Source organism: Canis aureus, chromosome 16 (genome assembly GCF_053574225.1).
Source record: "Canis aureus isolate CA01 chromosome 16, VMU_Caureus_v.1.0, whole genome shotgun sequence".
NCBI lineage: Eukaryota > Metazoa > Chordata > Mammalia > Carnivora > Canidae > Canis > Canis aureus.
The window spans coordinates 28,693,304-28,718,306 of NC_135626.1; the positions used below are offsets into that span (position 1 = coordinate 28,693,304).

The 25,003-nt window shown below is 49.3% G+C and overlaps 1 protein-coding gene across 1 annotated transcript; it reads left to right on the top strand.

Annotated features, from left to right (window-relative positions):
• Nucleotides 1-13,398: 13,398 nt before the first annotated feature.
• On the top strand, nucleotides 13,399-14,574 carry CCDC182 (coiled-coil domain containing 182). The gene has a single exon (XM_077852561.1). The coding sequence runs from the start codon at nucleotides 13,544-13,546 to the stop codon at nucleotides 14,246-14,248; it is 705 nt and encodes a 234-aa protein (XP_077708687.1). The 5' UTR covers nucleotides 13,399-13,543; the 3' UTR covers nucleotides 14,249-14,574.
• Nucleotides 14,575-25,003: the final 10,429 nt, after the last annotated feature.

A 25,003-nucleotide genomic window follows, 5' to 3' on the forward strand; every position in this document is an offset into this window, starting at 1 on the left:
GGGGCACCTGGCTGGCTCAGTCGGTGGAGCATGTGACTCTTGATCTCGGATCATGGGTTTGAGCCCCATGTTGGGGGTAGCGCTTACTTAAAAAAAAAAAAAAAAAAAGAAAGAAAAAAATTTTTAAAAAATCGATAAATAAAATGAAGAAACTGAGGACCAGAGAAATTGAGTAACTTGCCGGAGGTCACACAGCTCATAAATGGCAGAATCAAATTTGAACTGGGTCGTTTGGGTCCTGAGGTCCAGTTTCAAGCTGTGGGACTCACTCAGTTCCTTCTCTAATTTTAAGGCGAGGTTGTGGGATCCAGGCTCTCCTCCCGATTTTAATCACTTTTAATGCACTTGGATGACTGTACTGCGGATGGGTCACTTGCAGGTTCATATAATCAGGTCTGGAGCAGAGCGCTCTGGTCTGGGAGTCTGAAGAGTCAGGCTCTTGAACCAGCTCTGCCTCTAACCAGCTGTGTTACCTCTGCAGTTTCCAGCCCCTCTGGGCCCCACGGTCCTGATTTGCACCAAGGCAGGTAGATTAGATCAGTTTCCTAAATCCTAGGGGTGGGGCCAAAGTGGGCCCACTGACAGGTTTTGCTTAGTATGCACAGTGATTTTCCTTTATTTTATTTTATTTTATTTTATTTTATTTTATTTTATTTTATTATTTTTTAGATTTTATTCGAGAGAGAGAGAGTGAGCAAACGAAAGAGAGCATGAGCAGGGGAAGGGGCAGAGGGAGAAGCGGACTCTCTGCTGAGCAGGGAGCCTGATGTGGGGCTCCGTCCTAGGACCCTGAGATCATGACCTGAGCCAATGGCAGATGCTTAACCCACTGAGCCACCCAGATATCCCACGCTTTTTGTTTAAGTCCATTGCCAACACTTAAAATAGGCAGTGTGCACTTAAAAACCCGGGTCTCCAGCATCCCGTGAAAACCCGGAAGATCTGATGGATGTGAACTCCCCTTCCCTCAAGGCGACAGTGAGTAGAGGACAGAGCCTCACACCCTCTGGGCAGGCCTGTGTGCCCCACCCCACCTTGGGTTCACATTGTTCCTTGGCCCTGCCAGGCATGTGGCTTTGCAGCCCCTGGTTGCCAAGGCCTGTCCCATCTAACGGATTCAGGCGTTACCGGTGCTCACCTGATCCTCTGCACATCGAAAGGGCTGGAAAGTGTCTGCTTCCTGGTGACCCTGTACAGTGGCCACCAGGGTGGGCTCAGTCATTGCCCAGTGACCGATACTGTCACTGCACTGGGAGAAACGGGGAGCTACGAGCTTTGTGTTGCTGTGTCCTGAACTGTTTCCGGGTGTCTCTTTGCAGGAGGCAGAAAGTCAGGAGAAAGCACACAGGACATTCTTTCTTGTTTTTCAGCACTGAAATCTCACCTTGACCTTCCTCTTGAAGACGGGTCATGCCCGAGCCCTGGATAGACTGGTGTGGGTTTCCAGAATCTCTTTTGGACACATGTCGGCTTGTTCATTTTTGACAAAGGTCTGCTTTCCGAGGATTAATTGTTGTCAAATGCAACTTATTTTCTAATCCTTTCAGGATCCATTTTAAACCTTCTGATTTATTTTACCTTTTTTGATAAAGTCGCTGAGGTCCCCCCACCCTTTTTTTATGGATTTGCCAATGATTGTCCAGTTTGACAAATTGGATTCTGAAAGCTGATTCTTTGAAGAAAAGGATTCGGCGTGACAAGACAAGAAACAGCTCATCCTCAAATCAGGAGGATAAATAAAAAAAATAGAAGCAGCCCCATTCTCTGGCTTCCCTGTGACTCAAAGGGTGTCTCAGTTGTCACTGATAATCTAATCTTTCCATGATAGGTGAGGAACAGGACAATGGAGACCCAGCCAGGCTGCGGGTGTGATAGGCCTCTGATTAATAGGACTGTCCAAGAAGCCCCCAGCCCCCAGGAAGATGATTAATGACATTTGATGTGAACTCTGACCTCCCCCGGCAAGAACAGAGGGAGAAAAGGCTGCTGCTCAGACAGGATGTGCATCCTGCAGAAGGTGATTGATTCCTGAAGGCTTTGTGACTCTGAGGGTGTTGGGGGGGCTTGTGGCCCATTCCTGGGCTTTGACCAGCGCCCTACCCTGGCAGGGGTTTGCAGTCAGCACTTCTCCCATGGAGCAGGACTTTTAATTGTGCCCAGAACACTGTCTCAGAAGCAGTTTCCTCTGGAGGTGAAGCCAACCTCTGCTGAGTTTTCTTCCCCAACCCCTGAGATCCTTCTGACCCCTCCCCAACCCAAGGGCCGTGGACCACACCAAAAGGGCTTTCAAAGCCAGGCTTCCGGGTTTTCTCTCTATTCCCTGGATGGGCATTGGGTGGCCTGGGACTACCAGGCTCTTGGCAAAAAAAGAGTTTCTGTAGCTGGAGGGGAGCCGAGCAGCTGAGGTGCCCCAGGATAGGAAGCAGAAGGGAAGGGGGCGCTGTGGGAGGGACAGCAACTTGTCAGTCAACATGGGCTGTGGGAGGAGCCAACTCGAGGCCCTGCTGGCTCGGCCCCAGTAGCAACCTCATATTGGGCAGCTGAGAGTCTTCTTTGCTTGGGTCAGCAGTCTCATGATCTACATCTCCTCCCCTTAGAGGAGGGACTCTAAGAGAGCCTGGAACGAGTCTTTCTGATCATTGGCCTTTTCTGGCTTTCCTGCTTATGCTGTCACATCCTTAGTACCAACCCACGTCGTTGTCCTGCTGAGGGGTGCCATTGAGTGTCCTGGTCTCGCTTGTCATAACGACTGAGCAATTATAGCCAAGAAAAGGGTTAATCGTGAGATCAGCTGAGGACGTCTCAGGCCAATGATCATCGTGAGATGAAAGTGTGTCTGCCTGTGGGTGTGAGTGGGACTGAATAGCAGTAAAGCCCTACTCTTCCTGGAAAGTGTCCCTGGTGGTTGGTAGCCTGAAAATAGGGGTTGGCTGGGGGTTGGGGAAGCCCTGTGAGAGGTCAGCCCAACACAAGACCGATGGGAGCGGGAACCAGAGACATCAGGAACCCCTGACCAGAGCTAGGACAGGCAGGACTTGGCATGGCCCTCACTTTCTGACAACACACTTTGGAAGCACTGGGCCTGGCACATGGGAAGCACTAAATTAATGGTAGGAATTATTATTATTTTTACTTTTAGGAAATTATTAATAGTGCGATATTTGCAGGATAATCATTTGACAGTGTACTCCGTCGTGAAGAAGAGTAGCAAAATTCAGGAGCATATGTGAAATGCTAAAAAAAGTATTATAATGAGGAAGTGTAATTAGGGATTTTATCATTTCTTTTTTAGCTGAGAATGGATTCCCCTCACAACATGAAGTCTATTGTTCAGTTTCTGCCTGTTGGACTCTCACTGGGGCTTGAGTAATTCATTATGTGGAGGGTGGGGGACTCCGAATATAAAAGGCCGGCTGAAGCAGTGCTCCCCTGGGGAAGGAAGAGAAGGTGAGGCTGCTTGGGCCACTCCTGCCCCTCCCTTTGGGGCCACCGCTGTGTGATGTGATGTCTGATGAGTGGGCATGCATGGTGGGTAGACACGCTTGGCCAGGATAACTGGGTCTGGGACACTGACATCCACTCATCCTCAGTAGGCTGGCCCAGCTCTGACCATGAAGGCCTCCTTCCCTCCCTTATCACCACATGCTGGGTAATAACACAGGCCAGTAGATCTGGAGCAAAGCATTCAACTAGTCCAAGACTACCTGGAGAAGGGGCTAGGGAGGGAGGAGATAAAGCACAGAAGGTGAGAAGACCTATCGACTTATTTTCCAAGCAAAGAAGCAGGTGTGACATGGCGTAAGTTTAAAAGCCTCCTCCAGGGACGCCTGAGTGACTGAGCCATTGAGCAACTGCCTTTGGCTCAGGGCGTCATCCTGGAGTCCCCGGATCGAGTCCCACATTGGACTCCCTGCATGGAGCCTGCTTCTCTCTCTGCCTGTGTCTCTGCCTCTCTCTGGTATCTCTTGTGAATAAATAAAATCTTTTTTTTTTCTTGTGAATAAATAAAATCTTAAAAAAAAAAGCCTCTTCCAGGGGTGCCTGGGTGGCTCAGTCCATTAATTTGGCTCATGTCTTGATCCCAAGGTCCTGGAGGGTCCTGAGGGGGGCTTGGGATGGAGCCCTGTATCCAGCTCCCTGCTTATGGAGGAGTCTACTTCTCCCTCTGCCTGCCACTCCCCCTGCTTGTGTGCTTGATGCTCTCTCTCTCAAATAAATAAATAAATAAATAAATAAATAAATAAATAAATAAATAAATAAATAAATAAAATAAATAAATAAATAAATAAAATCTTACCAAAAAAGTTTTTGGAGGGGATCCCTGGGTGGCTCAGTGGTTTAGGGCCTGCCTTTGGCCTGGGGCGTGATCCGGGGGTTCCGGGATCGAGTCCCGCATTGGGCTCCCAGCATGGAGCCTGCTTCTGCCTCTGCCTGTGTCTCTGCCTCTCTCTCTCTGTGTCTATCATGAATAAATAAATAAAATCTTAAAAAAAAAGTTTTGGGAGTTCAGTCTAGCACTAGTTAGGGAGTCTCAGATGTTGATTAGCTTAATAGTTTGTTTTTTTTTTTTTCAGAGTAGGGTCCTTCCCCAGCAGGGAGCTTGAACTTATGACCCTGAGCTCAAGACCTGAGCTGAGATCAAGAGTTGGACACTTAACCAACTGAGTCACCGAAGTACCCCTTAGTGCAATGATTTTTAAAGTTAGCAATCTTCAGAATCATCTGGAGGCCTTGTTAAAACACACACTGGTGGGCCCCACCTCCCAGAGTTTCTGATTCAGAAGGTCTGGGTTGGGTCTGAGAATTTGCATTTCTAACACGTTCCCAGGTGATGCTGATTGAGGCTGATACAAAGACCACAAGACTTTGTGAACTCAAAATAAGAGAGAACCACTGGATTAGCTAGCTTGATGGGGAGCATCAGAAAGATCTTGGGGATCTTGTTAAAAATATTAATTTCTAGGTCCTCTTTAACAGTCATGATGTGTTTGGCTGTAATTAACACAATGCCAGACAACAATTGTTTGAACGAGAAAGACACTTAATCATATATCTGCTAGATGAGAGGGAGATAATTTGAGGATTGGTGTTTTATGTTGTAAAAAATTGGGGGTCTTTTTATCTAATTGTTTGTCCTTAGGTTTGTTGCCTCATGTTTGCAGAGTGGCTGCCACAGTTCCAACCATCATGTTCTCATACAATCATACAACTATGTCCAAGGCATAAAAAGGGGCAGGACCTCTCCCTGCCACTCACCATATCTCACTCTTTTACAGGTAATACTTGTCCAAAAGTCTTCTCTTTACAACTCATTGGTATGAAGTGGATCAGAGGTAGTAGCAATGGGGAATGGCATTACTGAATGCCTCAAGGCTTACCACCTGGGGCCGGGAGATGGCTTACCTCCCCTGAGCATGTTACTTCCTGATCAAAATAAAATTCTATGACCCAAGGAAGAAAGGAATGTTCCTGGGCAGAGATGAACAGTATCTGCCCCAGCTAGGGTGACTTGTCCCAGATTTCCCAGGACAGGCCTGGTTTTAAAATGGAAAGTCTCACATCCCAGGAACCCCCTCGGTTCAGGGCAAATTAAGAGGGTTGGTCACCCTAATTCCCGTCTCCCAAGACCTCCTGAATTAGAATCACTTAAAGGTGAAATCCAGACCTTAAAAATGACTTCTAACATTTTCTCCCAAAGATTGTTAATATATCCCCAAGTTCAAGAACCACTGGGCTTAAGTGTCTAAGAAGCCAAAACAGAGGACTCATGGTTGACATATTCCTGGCCAACCTCAGAGCAGGAGGAGGTCCCGGACAGAGGGATGTGGGTAAGACTTAGGGCTGGAGGCTGTCACAGGATCAAACTGAATCTCGGGGGGCCTGGGATCTTCAAACCCCACCCTCAGCCTGCTCCTTGTTCCTGAGAAAAGGGCCAGTCTAACTTGGAGCCCCCTGCTCTGGGTGGTCTGGAGCCCTGCAGCCTCTCTGTCCGGTCCCTTGTCACAGAGTCTGTGACCCTGGACTTGCTAGATTCCAAGTTCTCTCAGGACAGACACCCATCCTAGCCATTTTTTTGCCTGAGCAGCAAGCACCATGGCCTGGCTCATTGTAGTCATTCTGTAAATGTGTGTTGAATACATGAATGAATGAATGAGTGAGTGAACGAGGAGGGCTGTAATCTTGAAAAAAGATAAAGTCTGTGACAGCCAAGGGGCCGGAGCCAGGAACACGTCTGCCTCATCCGTGAGGTGACAGGACCCTGGCTGGCGTGGGAGCGAGGTTCTCACTCCTCCCTGGGACACAGGATGACTGCACCCGTCTCCCTGGCCCAGGCTTCCGTGGGAAGCGGTGTGTGTCCCCGCAGCACGGCGCACCGGGTAACTTTCCGATGGTTTGAGGTCATTACTCATCATTAGGAGTTCTGGTGTCGAGTTTTCCAGGTGATCAAAGCTTCTCTGTCTGGAGCAGCCAGGCAGGCCCTGGTGTCTGTCACCAGTAATCCCCCGGCCTCGCCAGGCAGACAGTTAAGTAACCCAGGAAGGAGGGGATTTGGTTTTTAAGCTCCTATAATTCAGCTTGACACCCCGACATGCAGGCAGTGGCTCTAGCCCAGGGCTGTGGAAGCTGGCCCAGGCCAGAGGGGTGCAGCAAATCTCAGTGCGGGGTTACTGTAGAGCCCCTGGGCTCCCTCCCGCCCTGCTGGCCCCTGTCCCAGGGAAGAACAGGAAAGAGAGACTCAGGGGCTCACACAGCGCTGGCCCACATCACCCTCCCTGAGTGTGCTCTGTTGGTTCTCCCCTGAGGCTCCCCTCCAAACCCCACCTCCGCCCTTGGCTTCCCTGGAACAGGAGCTCCCAAGGGACCTCTTTCTAATTCCTCGCCTCTGGCCGGGATCAGGGTCCAATACGCCTCCCCAGGCCTCTCAATGCTCCCCACAATCTATATCATTGCAGAGAAAATGGGTTGCAACCCTCGTTCAGGTTCTGACATGTCCATAATAATCACAAATTCCTTTAGCGATGGGGAAAAAAGAAATGTTTAAACACAATAGCATTTTCTGATTTTAAGAAAAGATGGGGATTAAAATTTTGGGCCTATATAGATATATTTTTTCTGATTTGATCTTTGGGCAAAAAAACTGGCTCGTGCCTGTCCTGAACAGCACAGACCACGGTTCCCAGCCACATAGAAGGCCATCTGAGTGAAGAGGAAACCTCAGTAGCTTATTAGTCTGGGGAACAGAATTGGCTTTGCTGAAGAGTTTATGGAAATGTCCAGGTACCGCCTTCATGAGGGGTTAAGAAAATTAGTGTTGAGGGCGGGGGTAGAATATTCTGACTGGGCAGGGGCGGGAGGATGTCAGGCCCTCCCTGGCACACTCTCGGGACCACCGTGCTGGCCTGTGGACTCTTGGGCCTCTCCTTTGTGACGCTGTTCTGTGCCCAGCGGAGCAGAGGATGGTGCGAGGCCGACGACACCACGCCCCAGCACGCTTTGGAGGCCCTCTTGGCACAGGCCTCGGCTCCGGGGCTGGAGAGGGGCCAGCTCCACTGGGGGTTGCGGGGTGGGGGTGTTGGCGCCTGCATTTCTCGTGTCCAAGGACCACTCCTGTGTCTTCGGATCCACTCCCACCAAGATGTTTTACATATTTTAATTAAAGTGCCGCCCCGGGCTGGCAGGGCCTCTGATAGATGCCTCCAACCCGAGTTGCAGGGCTGCAGTGGTGTGAGACGCGCCATCCCGCCACGCGCTCCTGCTCTGGAGAGCGCTTGGCTCCCACCCCGGAGGCGGGTCCGCTCGGTTCCAGGAGGGGGAGGGAGCTGGGGGGGGCAGGTGGCAGGTGCATCCAGGGGTGGCCAAGGCGGGGGCTCGGGGATGGGGGGAGAGTTCAGGTAGGAAATGGCGTGAAGGGGTTCTGAGGACCAGCTGGCTGGTGGGCTGTGGGTGAGTCGGCTCTTGCAGACACACAGCCCCGTGGACACTCCTTATCAGAGTCAAATTATGACAAATGGCGATGGGTAACAGTTGCTGGGTGGCAGCTGCCTGGTCTCCGAGGGAAGCAGGTTATTTTTAGCACTGTGCCTTGGGGCTCTGGCTCCAGGTTAATTAATCACGGTGAACAGCGCTGGGCTCGGTTCTTGATCCTGGGCCCCACCCCCAGCCCAGCCTTGTCCCCATTCCCCAGACTGGAATCCCGGCTGCAGGGGCAGGAGGCACGCCCAGCTACGGTAGCCCCTGACAGCCCTCGTGCCCCGGGGGTACACTGGGGATACCCTTCCAAGCCTCCCCATGGCGGGAGCCCTGCACCCCCTCCCCTCCTCCTCATGGTCCCCACTCACCCAGGCCTTGCAAGTTCCTCCAGCCCCCTCCTGCCTCAAAGCCTTTCCACTCATGTTCCATTTTGAACTTGCTTCCCAGGCATCCTCCCCATCCCGTCCACCCCAGTGTCCTTCTCAAAGGCCCGGGCGGAGGCTCGAGCCCCAGGCTCTCTGTCACTCCAGAGCACTTAGCACCGGCCCAGATCACCTTCTTTGCTTCACTTCATTGTCTGTCTCCTTCCATTGAAATGCCAGTGGCTTGAGAACAGGGGTTTTCTCTATCTCGTTTGCTAACTTAGTGCACACAAGGCAGGTACTCAGTGAATGTCACTGAATATGTGCCTGGATGGATGGACGAATGGAAGACGGGCCAGGTGGCTGGATGGGTGTATGGCTAGAGGGAAGACCCCCTGTAGGATTTAAAATGCACCATGTTGCGTCTGCCTTCACCTCAGGTCGTGATCCCAGGGTCCTGGGATTGAGCCCTGCTCAGCGAGGAGCCTGCTTCTCCCTCTCCTCCCTGTTGGTATTCTCTCTCGCTATCTCTAATAAATAAATAAAAATCTTAAAAATAAAATAAAATAAAATGCACTGTGTCAAGATTGTTGTTGTTGATGGAGCACATCTAGGGAGACACCGGCTCTGTGGCTGCATCCTGACCCAAGCCAGCAGCTGCCAAGGGAGGCCCAGGCCCAGGAGATTCTGGGAAAAGAATATTCTGGATAGGGCCAACTGCTGTTCTGCTTTTTAGAAATGTCCAACCACATGCTTTTCAGTGTTAGTGAGAGATTGCTCTAATTTTGCTTTTTTTTTTTTTCATAACTTTTTTCTTGGGATGGGGACAGAGAGACCAGTTTCCAGGAACTCCTAGAAGACTGCTTCTCCACTCTGCCTGAAAGCTGACATCAGTAATTCATTTGGGGGAATTAAGCATGGTCCTTTTGCTGTTTCCTCTTCAAGTATAACTATTCCCCACGGAGGCCCCAGTTGGTTGCACATCCTTTCCATCTTGCTTAGGCACAGAACCCCTATGTAGGCCTTGTATAGGGGGACTGGTGCTTCAGGGAGGCCGGGCCCAGCCTCAGCCCAAGAGGGGACCTGTGACTAGTGTGAGCCATCTGTAGGAACCCCAACCCCCAGCCAGCGCTTGGGTAAGGAATAGGGCTGTGAGGAGCTTTGAAGGGTTTCCCTCACTTTTAAAGACATACACACGGGGCACCTGGGTGATGCAGTTGGTTAAGCATCTGACTCTTGGTTTTGGCTCAGGTTGTGATCTCAGGGTTGTGAGATTGAGCCCTATGTTGGGCTCTGTGCTTAGTGCAGAGTCTACTTGAGACTCTTTACCTTTCTCTTTGCCCCTCATGCTTGTACTCTCTCTCTTTCTCTCTCGCAAAAAAAAAAAAAAAAAAAAAAAAAAAAACCCATGAAGGAGTGCACCTGTGTCTTGTCCCTTTTCCTGATCCTCAAAGGGATTGAGGTTTATTTCACATGCAGAGGCAGAGGCATGCAGAGGGGACATATGACAGAGGCTGGGGAAGGCTGATGATCCATGCAGTTTTCTTTCTCAAATGTTGGGCAGGGCCCAGCAGGAATGTGCTCTGATCCAGCAGTGCCCAACCCTGGCCCTCCTAAAACATGCCCACTGCTAAGCCCCTACTCATTCAGGTTGTCTGGTTCTCAGGGGGGTGAGGTCTGGATCTTTGTGGGGTTGAGACCCCCACCTGTGCCGCCATTTTTCCAAGACATGGGGAGCCCATCAATAGCTGAAACAGACCAGGGGGCAGGGAAACCCTCCAGACAGTGGCCTGGAAATGACTTTCCAGAGATGCTAGAAGCCCTTGCCTTTGACCTCCGGAAGGGGACAAATAGATTTGCCTTCTTCCTTTATGAGGACTGGAAGGAAATTTGTGAGGAAGGCACAGACCTGGATGATAGACCTTTGGGGAGGGCATTCAGAGCATGTGCACATTGGATCTTCCATGCTGAGGACTGTCTGAAGGTTCAGGAGACCACCAACCCTGGAGTCTTCTGCTGACAGAGTGCTCATTCTCCCTCAGTCTCTGCTGAGGTTCATGTAGAAGCAGTCCTCTCTGGCCAGTTCTGAGGAGCAATGAACTGAAAGCTCATTAAAAAGCACCACAGAGGGACCCCTGGGTGGCGCAGCAGTTTGGCGCCTGCCTTTGGCCCAGGGCGCGATCCTGGAGACCCAGGATCGAATCCCACGTCAGGCTCCCGGTGCATGGAGCCTGCTTCTCCCTCTGCCTGCATCTCTGCCTCTCTCTCTCTCTCCTCTCTGTGCATTCTCATGAATAAATAAATAAAATCTTAAAAAAAAAAAAAAAAAAAGCACCACAGAGGGACACCTGGGTGGCTCAGCGGTTGGGCACCTGCCTTCAGCTCAGGTCGTGATCCCAGAATCCGGGATTGAGTCCACATTGGGCTCCCTGTGGGGAGCCTGCTTCTCCCTCTGCCTGTGTCTCTGCCTCTCTCTCTCTCTTTCAGTCTGTGTCTCATAAATAAATCTAAAAAAAAAAAAGAAAGAAAGAAAGAAGAAAGAAAGAAAGAAAGAAAGAAAGAAAGAAAGAAAGAAAGAAAGAAAGAAAGAAAGAAAAGAAAAGCAAAGCACCACAGCGGGGCATCTGGGTGGCTCAGCTGGTTAAGGGTCTGCCTTCTGCTCAGATCATGATCCTGGGGTCCTGGGATTGAGCCCTGCATTGGGCTCCCCACTCAGTGGGGAATCTGCTTCTCCCTCTGCTTGTGCTTTCTCCATCTCTCTCAAATAAATAAAATGTTTTTTTTTTTTTAAAAGCACCAGGGAAATTGAATAATTGCCATTCCTGCTTAACTTTTGCTGCTTTTCTTTCATAGTTCTGGTTATGACGTCCACCATTCTCTGTGGGAGACCCAGGTAAAGAGGCAGAGGATCCAAATCGGAGAGATACTCAAAAAATCACAGAATCCTGAAGAAAGGCACATGTTCTTCCTTTCACTGATTAAAAAAAAAATAGGGGATCCCTGGGTAGCTCAGTGGTTTAGCACCTGCCTTCTGCCCAGGGCGTGACCCTGAAGTCCCAGGATCAAGTCCCAAGTCGGGCTCCCTGCATGGAGCCTGCTTCTCCCTCTGCCTGTGTCTCTGCCTCTCTCTATGTGTCTCATGAATTAATAAATATAATCTTTAAAAAAAAATCATTGAGACTCTACCCTGTGCCCGACCTGCACACACAGCCCTAGTAAGGACACCACGGAAGCCTGTGCACGCCATCGCGCCAGTCCCCGCCTGGATTTTATGCTGGGGAATAAAGAGCATGCAGTTCCCGCTCAGGCCAGTAGGTGTCACCATGTCAGAGGGAAAGCTGGGGAGTCGAGGCGATGGATGGCCACCTATGAACATAAATTCTATTTCATCTAGTTTTCTTTTTCTTTTTTTTTCCATCTAGTTTTCTGAGTGCCATTATGTGCAGAGCATCAGGCAGGACACTTGAGGGTACATAGGATGAGGAATGCACACTCCCTCGTCCTCATGGAATTTACTGTGCCTTTTGGGACTGGGAGGACAAGGTCCTAGGTCACAAAAAAGGGGAAAAGGTGGTGCCTCAGGAATGGCTCAAGGGAAGGGTTATGTGGATCTTAGAACCAGAGACTGCAGAGAAACTGTCTCCCACCTACTCATATTGTATCAGAGGGAAGAGAGAAGGGAGGCTGGGGATTGACCTGTGGTCATACAACGATTTCAGGCTCCAGATTTCCTGACTCCTACAAACAGTGCTCCTTTCACCAAACATTCATTTTGAGATTCAAAATTCTACCTTAGTTTAGCCATAAACCTCTCTGCACTCCAGATAGGTCGGTCCTCATCACGGGTCCTGTGGTGCGGGGTCAGCTTGCTCCACTTGTGACAGCTGACTGTGTGCACTTGTACCCAGAGACATTGTGTTGGAAGCTCAAAAGCAGCCATGGTGGGAGTATTCACACCATGGAAATCGGCAACAGCTCTAAGTCAGAGCCTTCCCCCGCCCTCCTCTCCCCCACACTGCCCAGGGAGCTGCACACCACTGTGTAGTAGTCCTACTTTATAGAGGAGGTGAGGTCATCTGCCAAAGAGACACGGCTTATAGGTGGTGGAGCTGAGACCCCGCCCTGGTGGTCTGGTCCTAGGTTGCTCAGCCTCAGGTAAAGTTAAGAGGACCCAGAGCCACTTGGATGCAAAGTGTTCTAGGCTGATCCCTGGTTTCTCATGTGGGTGCTACCCCACAATGGCATCATTAACTCGATGTCAATATTGGAACAAGAAGCAGTTTGGGCAAAATGATAACTAGTCTAGCTTTGGGTAGATTGGATTTGAGGCACGCTGTTGGGAGATGTTCACACGTGGAGGCCAGGAGAAGGCTGGGCAGGACAGTGAGATAGGCAGGATAGAGGTCTGTTCTTGACCAATCCAGCATAAGCTAGCTAGAAACATTTTCCCTTTCTTACAGTATTCAGGTAAGAAGTGCGAGATTCACCCTTCTGTATGTTTTTTTCTCATCTGTGTCCACATTCAGGCATGAGCCAGCAGGGCAGGGAGTGGGGCACCAGGCACTCTTGTTCACACTCGCTCCCTGGTCAGGATGAATAGTGAGCACTCAGTAAGCACTTGCAGAAGAAATGAGTGAGTGACCCGCTTTTACCCTGAAAGTAACTCAGCACTGCCATGGACCACACACCAAAACCTAAGTACATGCCTCACGACTTCTAAGATGATCAAGAATGATGGCATTGTTATGAGAATATGGATTTTGGAATCAGAAATCACCCTTATCTTCCTTTCTTCTTTTTTCTCTCTCACATTTTAGAGCTAGAAGTGAGCTTAGGCATCATCTCTTACAATGTCCTCATGGAATTTCTTGTGCCATGGGGATCTGGAAGGACAAGGTCCTAGGTCAAAAAAAAAAAAAAAAAAAAAGAGGGTGAAGGTAGTAATTGCCTCAGGAGAGGTTTAAAGGAAGGGCTGTGCAGATCTTAGAACTTTGGAGGCGGTCAAGAAGCCAGTTTCCCTGTGAGCCACTGAGAGCCAGAGACCGCCTGTGGGGAAGAGTGCCCACCCCTGGCTGCCCGGGAGCCTGGCCTGTTGACTGCCCTGCTCTAAGCCTCAGTTTGTCCCTCAGGTAATAGCAGACACTGAGCTCTGGTTCTGGAAGGGTGATGAGCCAATGAAAATCCACGTAACGGGAAGACCATTTGCGTAGATGAACCAACCGACAAAGCCCTGGATAACCAGCCAAGGAAACTCCAATATGCAAATGAATGGATTGTGGCTTTGGTCCTGGTTGGCCGAGGGGCCCCGATGTCACAATGCATGGGGTTTCTTCACTCCAGTGATTGTGTCTCTAGCCAAAACAAAGAAAATAAAAATAAAAATAATAAGAGAAAAATTCACTGACCGGACGGGTCTCTTAGCTCCCTCTCTTTGTCCAAAGGGGAAGAGAGACATGGAACCACTCTACCGGGCTGGGTCCATCCTCATGAAAGTGAACACCTTGCAGGGGAAGAAGATGGTGGAGAACGGCCTGCAGTCTGGAGACTTCTCCCTCCCTCAGTCCTGGCCTTCCTGCCTCCTGCCGCCCGCTGACCTGGACATCCTGCAGCAGAAGGTGGCCGCGGTGCAGCGGGAGCTGGAGGACTTTAAGAAGGAGGCGCTGAAGGCCATCCATTACCTGGAGGACGCCTTCTGCGAGATGAACGCGGCGCTGGCGCAGCAGGAGGAACAGGCTGCGCGCGTGAAGCAGCGGCTCCGGGAGGAGGAGGACCGGGGCGTCGTGCGGAACAAGGTCCTCACCTTCCTGCTGCCCCGCGAGAAGCAGCTCCGGGAGCACTGCAGGCGGCTGGAGCGCATGCTGCTGGGCGCAGGCCGGGTCGTGCAGGGCGTCCCCAAGAAGATCCAGGCCGACTGAGGCCTCCTTGGGAGGGAGCCCAGCTTCCAGTGCAATAGCCCAAGTAGAAGATTTTTTTTTTTTAAGTGGACGGACCAACCCTAAGTCCCTGTCCATTTGCTCCCCTTTCCCCTTTTCCACTGCTTTTCTTCTTCCTCAATAACACCTTGCTGAGAGGAGAAAAGACCCCAGTATGTTCTTTGGGGGAAGCTCCGTGTGCCCAGCAGCATCACAGGAGGAGGCGCCCCATCTTTCAGACACCTGTAACTTTCACCGTTAACTGTTTTCCTGTTTGTAATGGTAATATTGCTCAAATGTATAACATGGCTTTTTTTAATCTTCTTAAACTCATGTGTTGAACAGATTTACTTTTTTTTTTTTTTCCAATGACTCAAGGCTCTCCCGGTCGTTACTTGATGCAGGTCAATTGAGAGGGGTTGATCGTCTGCCTATGCACCCAGTGGTCTCTTGAGTACTTTTGTAATTCAGATCCTCACCTAATGGGCTTCTTCGTCTGCTTTCCTCGTTAGACCGTCCTAGCTCACTTTTTTTGCTGCCTCTGCACACCTGAACTTCCGTCTGCGCTTAGCCAGCGGTCTGGCCCCACAGGTGGACAGAGCTCATTCGGGCTCTTCTGGGTGGGGCCCTAAGAGCTCAGTGTGCAGATGCAGGAGGATGCACTGAGGTGCGACACTTGTGAGGTGGGTTGTAGGGCAGGGCAGCTGTTTTTTTTTTTTTTTTAAGCTTTTTATGTATTTATTCATGGGAGACACACAGAGGCAGAGACACAGGCAGAGGGAGAAACAGGCTTCCTGAGGGGACCCCGATGTGGGACTTCATCCCAAGACCCTGGGATCATGCCCCAGGTGCCCAGGGCAGCTGGTTTTCCCATCTGACCCATGGAGCAGGAATTGTTACAGTGCCCAGACATTTATCAGGCAGTGGACACACATACCATCCTACCCATTTCTACAGGCACCTTTGGTTGCAAGTGTTACTTCCCCATTGTGCACAGGGGGAGGCTGACTTCAGGGAGGTTATGTCCTTCACCCAAGCTCTCCAAGCTAGCAGGCGGCAGGACTGTACTTCAAGTCTGGCATCTGTGCTCATCATCCTGCTGCCCCTTTGGAACCACATCAGGCCCTTCCTGGACCTGTTCTTCTGGAGGATCGAGACTGTCACAGAGGTGACTTGGGGCTTCCTTAACGTTCACTCTGCCTTTTTGTTTCCAATGAGACTCTGTTTCATCGAGTCACATATCCTCTCTCTGGTCCCCCTCCCCAAAATGCAACAGGGATTGTCCCCTAAACAACAGAAGGTGCCTGGAGGCCAGAGTCAACACCTGAGCAGAGCCAGGCCTCTGTCCTCCCAGCCAGGGATCTATACCCTGTGCCAGACCCTCTGACATTCACCTTCAGCCCCATCTGCCTCCTGTTCCATAGAATCTCTCCCAACAAGATTCGAACATCTGGAATCCTCATGCTGCATCTCACAAAAGGACCCTGTGACCCACTGCTAATAGTTATATTCATCCATCACCATCCACCCTGAAGAGCTGCACCCCTATTTTACCTTCAGACTTTCTACCTTGGAAGGTGTAGCTGAAGTAGTAATAATGTAAACACTAGTGACATTACCACGACTGCTACCAGCTTAGTTACCAAGAATGTGCTGTATTCCAGGTCCTAGGCTTGGCCCCTTGAGGGCACATATGGCTACAATCCTTCACTTTCAGACTTGGAGGAAGCCACTGCTCAGAGAAGCTACGGAGCCCAAGGTCGCACAGCTGGTACATAGTAGAGCTGAGATGTGAGCCTAGGAATGACTAACTCTAGAGACCTTGCTTGTTTTAACCAACATGCAGTATTTCTGGAACTTAATGAATATCTGCTAAGTCCTCCTTGAGTAGGTGCGCTGAGCATACTGATATCGCTGAGGTGAGCTCTGGGAAAAAGGACTGTTTTGGGCGGAGGATTCCTATACCTTTAGACCTTGTAAAGGACACGTGTCTGTGTGTGTGTGTGTGTGTGTGTGTGTGTACAAATGTATCTGAAATGAAGAACTTAGATTGGTCAAATATAAGAAAAGGTTTAAAAAATCAACTGCTAGGGCTCCTGGCTGGTTCAATCAGTAGAGTACATGACTCTTGATCTCGGGGTTGTGAGTTCAAGCCCCATATCGGACATAGGGCTCACTTAAAAAAAAATCAACTGACAAGAAAACTGGCTCTTATGCTAATTCATGTGGAAAAGGCTTTGAGTCTACTGTAGGTTCAGCGTGTTAATAGGGCTGCACAGGATTGGTGGTGTTCACGGGAATTCTGAGAAGAGATGGGGAGATGTTGCCCTGGGGTGGTGCCTCTGAGACCACACTGGGAGTGCTCTGTGCTTAGTTCTGGCCCAACACTCTAGAAGGTCCTGGACAGCCTGGAGTGTGCCCAGCAGATGGGGGCAAGCCAGGGAATCCCAAGGGGGCATGATAACCTGGGGACCTTGGTGGCAGATGTTTGAGAGGGGACCTGATCATGACCTTCCAAACACTGTGCTTGGGGCTTGAGGGGGCTAATAAATGTCCCTTTTCTTTTCCCTGCCTCCATTAGGAATGGAGGCCTGGGTAGCTCAGCGGTTGAGCTTCTGCCTTCAGCCCAGGGTGTGATTCCGGAGTCCCAGGATCAGGTCCCACATTGGGCTCCCTGCATGGAGCCTGCTTCTCCCTCTGCCTGTGTCTCTGCCTCTGTGTGTGTGTATGTCTCCCTAATAGATAATAAAATATATTTTTTAGAAGTTTCTTTATTTTTTAATTTTTAAAAAGATTTTATTTATTTATTTGTTCATGAGACACACACAGAGAGAGAGAGAGAGAGGCAGAGACCCTCTATAGGGACCCCTGACGGGCTCCCAGGAGATAACCTCTAAACCCTTGTGATATGCTGTCTGATAAGACTGCCTTTCGTTTACCTGGGGCCTTAGGACAGACAGTTAACCTCACGATGTGATTCACTGTGGAGGGGGTAGGTGGGCTGCTGAGCTGTATCAGCTTGACCTCGGGAGAGGCTAGAGGCTGAATGAATGAGGCCACGGAGATGCTCCAAGGCAGGTGATAAACCAGCAGTAAACACCTTGCACACCAAGACTCGGGGCCTCGCTGGCTGATGTACTTCATACGTCTTGTCATACATTGCTGCTGGGAAAATTAAACATTGTCCCTACAGCTCCGTTGGAAGGAGACAACTGGAAGCTTATGGCTGGTCTCTCCTGGACTCTGCCCTGTGCTCCTTTTACTTTTGCCAATCTAAATCTGCATTGAGTAGTTGTAATAAACTGTAACCAGGTGTATAATAGCTTTTCTCACTTGTGCAAATAGTTCTAGTGTATCACTGAACTTGAGAGTGGTCTTGGGGACCCATGATACCATGTCAGATGCACTTGACATTTCATCCACAATAACCTTGTGAGCTACTTGCTATTATCCCCATGGCAGATGAAGAAACTGAGACATAGAAAGTAAATACTTAGCCTAAGATATACAGCAGGACTCCAGAGCTCCCTCTCTTGACCACCATCCCACCCCAAAGGAAGGGACTTGCAGGGAGGGGCTGGCCCCCTTTGCTGGGAGGTCCCATAGGGGTGGCCCCAAGGCCCTCCAGCTGTCATCCTGGGATGATGATGAGGAAGTACTCGAGGAAGAGGCAGGAAGCTTGCATGCATTTCTTGTCTTGGAGAGCTCAGATGCACATATGTCCATGTTGGGTTAGATAGATGCCCTAGCTGGAGACGGGGTGAAAGTCTAAGTGTCCTCTCCTGGTATTCCCCACAGCAGGGTTTCAAGCTTGCTTCTCCTCTCTCGGGAGCTTTCAGCTGCAAGCCACATGATGACTATTATGTTAACTTCTTTGAGGAGACTATTTTTTCTCACGTAACAAGACATCTGAAGTAGATGATAGGTTCAATAACTCACCAATGACAGATCTTAGTTGGTATCTCTGTCTCCTATTCCCCTTCTTCCTCACCACCCCCTCACAGCCCATGGTCACATGATGATGGCTGCAGGAGTTCCAGAATTGTGTCATCACTCAATGACTTCCAACGAAGGAAAAAAGTAGCACAGCTTTTCTTGCAAGCCTCCTGTTTATCAGAGAGGAAACCCCTTTGCGAATCCCCCCAGCAAATTTTCTTTGACATCTCTTTGGACAGACATGGGCTGCTCACCTATCCTAAACCAATTGTGGACAAAGAGGAAAGCAATAAACGTAACTCAACCAGCTGAGCACCTTGGTTATCCAAGATCTGAGCTTCCATCAGAGAGTGTGGCTGTTGGGTGGTAACCAACACCACCTGTCACAACCTCAGTCTTACCTTTTCTACTCAATAGATACAGATGGTTAGAGGTACCTGGATGGCTTAGTTGGTTGAGTGCCTGACTCTTGGTTTTGGCTCAGGTCACACAATCTCAGGGTCATGGGATTGAACCCCGTGTCGGGTTCCACTCATAGCAGGAAGTCTGCCTGAGTCTCTTTCCCTCTGCCTCTCCCTCTGCTCATGCTCTAGCATTATCTCTCTCTGTTTCTGTCTCTGACATAAATAACAAAATAAAATCTTAAAAAAGATAGGGTCAGGAAGAAGAATGTGCTTGGAAATGGCATGCTGGGCAGAGCTTGGCAGTGTGAGTGGCTGTCACATGGCTGGAGAGAAGCATGGATTTTTTTTTTTTAAGATTTTATTTATTTATTCATGAGAGACACACACACACAGAGAGAGAGAGAGAGAGAGGCAGAGACACAGGCAGAGGGAGAAGTAGGCTTCATGCAGGGAGCCTGAGGTGGGACTCGATCCCGGGGCTCCAGGATCATGCCCTGGGCCGAAGGCAGGCGCTGAACCGCTGAGCCACCCAGGGATCCCCCAGAAGCATGGATTTAGGTGTAGGGGCTGGGTGGAGGTGTGGAGTGACACTTCAGTGCTGTGCATGCAAATCCATTGCCTTTGCTTGCACTACCCTTACTTCCCCAAACTCAGGCTTCACCCTTGAAGTCAGAGGCTTAAGATGACCCAAAGGGTGTTTGGGAGACTTTGTAACTCCTCAGTCCTTCAAATAGGCAGCCACTCTTAGAGATGCAATCCACATGTCACTGTCTAGAGTGACTAGCCCTAGTTTGACTGGGACTATCTCTGAAAACCCAAAGTTCTATATGCCAGGAACCCTCTCAGTCCTGGGAAGACTGGAATGGTTGGTCAGCTTGCCTTAGACAGAGAGCTTGGGATGATCCAGGTGAGGCTGTGGGTGGGGCAAGTCACAGGAGGCCAGGCAGGAAACAAGAGTGGTGGTGGCAGGCTCTGGCAGATTGGTGCATTTTTGCTTTCATTTTAAGCACAGGTGGCTGGCCTGCTCATCCTGTGGCAGGAGGGGCTTCTCCTTGACTGCATTTCTCTTCCCCACTGCTGGGTGCTTGTCCATCACCTCAGGTGAGTTAGGAGATTTGAGAGGTGGGCCTTTTCTCAGCAACTTTTGAGATCTTTGTGTGAACAGTTGTGATTCCTGATTAGGCCATACCTCACAGCTGAGACCCTAGTCTCGGAAGACAGAGGGCTCAGCAGTAGATTAAAAAGCCCGGGGTCTGAGTGGTGCCATGAAGAGAGACAGCTTTTTGCAGCTGTTAAGATGGAGTCCCTCACTCCAACTCTTCTCCTCTCGACTGTAGCAATAAAATTGAGCAGCCCACTGCTTACTTTCTTTGAAATTCTAAAACAGAAGACAGATGGTTTGGGGGCATCTGGGTGGCTGAGTTGGTAGAGCATCCAACTCTTGGTTTTGGCTCAGGTCATGATCTCAGGATTATGGGATCATGCCCCATGGCAGGCTCTGTGCTCAGTGGGGAGTCTGCTTGAGATTCTCTTTCTTCCTCTCAAATAAATAATAACTAAAAAAAAAAAAAAAAAGACACATGGCTCCATCTTAGGAAGCTCCATGGCAGCCAAGGGAGCCCTCCCCAGAACCCCAAGTCCTGTGTCTGCTGCAAGCTGGGAGCTCAGGTGAGTGGCAAGATGGCTGACTGCAGGAGAGCTGAACATGTAGTGCTTTGCGTGGGGAGGTAACGAATCTCAGTTGCCACAACTTCAGTCTTACCTGCCAACTGGCACCAGGAAGAAGAAAGCTCCAAGGGACAGCAGGGCTGGGCAGAATTAGTGGTGTGGGTGGGAAGCAAGGGTTTGGGCCTGGGCATTGGCTTTATTCCACACGTAGAACGTGACCTCCTGTTTGGATCCAGTCCGTGTAGTAATTCCTGGACTGCTAAGAGCAGCAAGCCCTGGGCTTCAATGTTCCCTGCCCCTTCAATGTTCATCAGGTATGGATCTTTTCCTTGTTTGTCCCTGGAAAAACAGTTTGGCAGCGTCTCAATGTGTTGAGCATAGAGTTATCATGTGACACAGCAATTCCACTCCTAGGTGTGTACCTGAGAGAAATAACACACATGTCCACACAAAACTTATGTGAGGGACGCCTGGGTAGCTCAGTGGTTAAGCATCTGCCTTTGGCTCAGGGCGTGATCCTGGGGTCCTGGGGGGACCAAGCTCCCCACAGGGAGCCTGCTTCTCCCTCTGTCTGTGTCTCTGCCTCTCTCTCTGTGTCTCTCATGATAAATGAATGAAATATTTGAAAAAAACTTATATGTGAATGTTCATAATACTAGTTGCAATAGCCCGAAAGTGGACCAACCCAAATGTCTACGAATGGATAAATAAAATGTGGTACATCCATACGCTGGAATATTATTTGGCCATAGGACAGGGATGAACTACTAACCATATAATATTGTGCTATAATACTGTGCTAAGCAAAAGAAGCCAGTCACAGAAGGCCATATGTTTTATGATACCATTTATGTGAAATGTCTGCAACAGACAAATCTATAGAGCCAGGATGCAGAGATCAGTGGGTGCCTGGGGCTGTGGGTGTGGAAGAGCAATGGCTAGTGGGTTTGACAAAAGGGCCCGAAAATCTCTGTGCACTAAAATCTTAAAAAGGGGGGGCGCCTGGGTGGCTCAGTGGTTGAGCTTCTGCCTTTGGCTCAGGTCATGATCCTGCGGTTCCAGGATCGAGCCCCACATTGTGCTCCCTGCTCAGCAGGGAGTTTGCTTCTCCCTCTCCCTCTGTACCACCCCCCACTCATGCTTTGCTCTCTCACTTTCTTGCTCTCTCTCTCTCAAATAAATAAATAATCTTTAAAAAAATAAAAAATAAAGTGTAAGTACAAGGGCACAGTGAAAAAACAGAAATGATGCTACGATTTGCAATTCAAATCCCTTTCAATATAGAGAGACACAAATCAAGACTAGGATTATTTTAAATTGTTTTTACCTTATGGACATTCTGGAACCACACGGGCTCCAGAATTTATTTGGATTGCATATGTAAAAAGTGCCTGATTTCAGAGACTGGCACATAACAGGTGTATCACAAATGATAATTGAATCAAAACTGCAAGTGAGGCACAAAACGTTGCCATCAATGACCTTGATTGACCTTCACCATCTCTGAATGGTTCCTGGAGTCTCAGGAACATGGCAGTGTGGGGAAGATCCCATTCTATTGTGCCCAGTTGTGTGCTTGATTCTCCTTTCCAGGGTCATAGGAGATGGAAATGCTAGAAGGAGATCAAGCCCCACCGTTTACTTCTAGCCCAGAAGACACTGTTGATGGGGTAAAGACAGCATCAGGACAATGTCGCTCAAGATGCTGCCTACAGCTGTCACATGACCAGGAGCCAGGAAAGAGGTCTTACTCAAAGGTCTTGTCTCTGACACGTCTTGTCTCCAAAAGGCTTCACTCTGGTGAGATCTCTTGGTTGACCTCTTGCTCATCTCACCTTCCTTTTGACTTTCTTTCAACAGCAGGAAAGGGTACTGGTTTGGCATTCCAGCTCTGCAGACAACCTGGCCTGGTTTGAATACCAACCCTGCCCTCAGCTTCTGTACAGCACAGGGTTGTTACTTTACTCCTGCAGCCCCATCCGATAGAACTTACTGTGATGATAGGAATGCTCTCGAATTCTGAGCTGTCAGTATTGCCATAGTAGTCACGTGGGGCTATTGAGTTCTTGACACATGGAGAATGGGATTTAGGAACTGAATTTTAAATTTTATGTAATTTTAATCAGGCATATGTGGCTGGTGGTGAGCCTCAGTCTCCCCGTGTTTCCCAAGGAGATGACAATCCTGCCTACCTGGTTGGGATTTTTGGGTGAATTAACAGAGGAAAGATAGGTATGGCAGGATAATTGAGATTTTAATTACAGTTTGGTTCCCTAACCCACAGATAGGCTGTGTTCCCTGCCGCAGGGACTCTTGTTTGTGGGGCCCCAAACAGATGTTTTAAGAAACCCAGAAGGGAATCTTGGCATTTGTGCTTGGAAGCGTAAGTTATGGAGAGAAATTATGCTGGATCAGCCCAGAGTGCAAGGTGATGGAAGCCGGTGTTGGAGTGCAGAAGGTAGAGGCCAGCTCCCAGGGTGAGGCTGGATCGCTGCATCCAGCCTGGTGTGCTGGGCTGTGTCCTCAGGCTGTGGGGAGCTGAGTCTCTCTTTCTCTCTCTCTTTTCGTTGGAATTACACTACTAAGCACAGAGGGGGTTCCTTTAGGAGATAGCTGGCAATTTGTCATTTGGAAAGACAGTAAGTCAAAGCTCATAGGGGCTGCGGTTTAAAACCAAGGTCCAAGTGGAAGTGCAACCTTCCCTGGGCAGGAGTTGGGACTCCAGGGAGAGGTTGCAGGGTCTGAAGGTCAGAGCTTGGAGCATAGGCTGGGGAGTCCAGCCAGCACAGAGGAATGCCTTGACTTTCAGATGTCCATCCTTGTAGGAAAGGTTCTCAAAGATACCCTGACAATCTGGGGTGCGAGAGAGACAGGGAAAGCAGGTCCTGTCCCTGACACAGAGAGGGAAGAAGCTGGTTCCCGGTTCCAGTGTCCTTGGCTTGCCTGTCACCATCCTGGCTGGTTATTGCTTCAGGAGGGGCATGGCCCCATTTCTGGGTTTGACAGTTCTGGTGGAGTCAAACCTGTCTCTACTAAATAAATTAGATCTCTCCAGGGCAGATCAATATTTAATGTGGGGTTTAAAAAGACCGACTCAGGAAATGAGTTTAAAAGTGGAAAATTTGCCTTAGGTAGCAATTTCTGAAATACAGTGGTATCAGGGGACAGATTATTTAAACCCAAGCCATGGATAATATAAAAACAGTTGAACAAGCCAAGTTCTGCTTCCTGTGCATCGGTGACTCTGAACCCCCAGTTCTCTGTGTGCTACTCATGGGGCATTAGCATCCAGCTGGAAGAGGCCATCTACTGTGAGAGTCTCCTCCAAGGAAGGCCAACTCCCACACAGCCACCCCCTCCCTTACCCATGGCAGACATCACTAATCAATCCCAGTCCTTGTTTCCTCTGGAGTTGGAGGCAGCCTCATTTTTTCTCAACCCCACCCTCCAGGCAGCCCCCATCTATCAGCCAGAGTGCACGTGATGTGAAATTTATTTCCCATTCTCACCTAGTCCAAATTCTTCATTTAACAGGAGAAGCTCAAGGTTATACCGTGAGTTAGTGGCCGATCTAGGACCAGAGCCCACGTCTTGTTCTTGAGCAGACTCCCCAGCCCCACCCCACCTTGAATGCATTAGAGGTTGGGGTTCCATCAGTGGTCCATTTACTGACCCCTCTGTGAGCAACCCAGGGCTCTCCTGGACCAGCACTGAATACTTTATTTCAGAGCCTACTATTTTATTGTAGGCTTTCACAACTAGAAAGCAGCTTAGTGGTCATCTAGTTCTACATGTTCCATCATGGGGAAAAAGAAAACTCAGAGAGGTCAACTGACTTGCCTAAAGACACACAGCTGGTTGCTCTCTTCTCTATAACAATAGTATGCATCCAATTCTACAGCTCTCATTTTGAGGCTCAAGACCTCAAACCACTCCAATGTTTGTACCTCAGTGCCTAAGGGTCACAAAAAGTATGCATATTAAGAAATGGACAGCATCTATTTTTGATATATTTTGATGTTTACCTGTACACTCTCAGATTCAGCTTTCTAATAATATTTTATTTGGCTGATGCAAAAATTGGTTTGTATTCTCTAAACAAATAGTAATGAGCAACCTCGATTTGTGCTAGGCCACAGAGAGGTATTTGTTTTCCGTGAACATCTTTTCAATGATTTTTTTGGTATGCACGTGAGAGCAGGACAATGATGGTCCCTAAGAGGGAAAAGAAATATTCTCTCCCTAGGGTGGAGGCGCGGTGCCAGATTTAATGTGACTTGTGTGGCCTCCATTTTCCCATCCATAAAATGGCAATGATGATACTTGTCCTCCCAACTTCAGAGGCAGATTGTGAAGGTCAAATGAAATAATGTCTGGGAAGGAGTTCTGAAAAGTAAGGGATTATTGTGACAGGCAGAGGGGACGAAGTTGGCAGATTGAGGTGAGGTTCTCAGGAGTGAGGGGGTGGGGAGGGTGGCGGGGAAATAAGATGCTGCCTTGGCATCAGAACGCTGGCAAGAATTTCCATGCCCTCATTACCAGGGTGCTCCTGTCAGATTTAAACCAACCTCTGCTTTACTGCTCAAGTCGCTGCGATATTTTAGGACTGGCAGCCCAAAGGAACACCACGTTTGAAAAAGGTCGCTTTCCTGAATTTGCCACCGGGTATTATTTTTACGCCACCGTGTTGTTATCCAACTTCAAAATATACATCATATTTATATTGCCTCCGCTAAGCATATATTTTTAT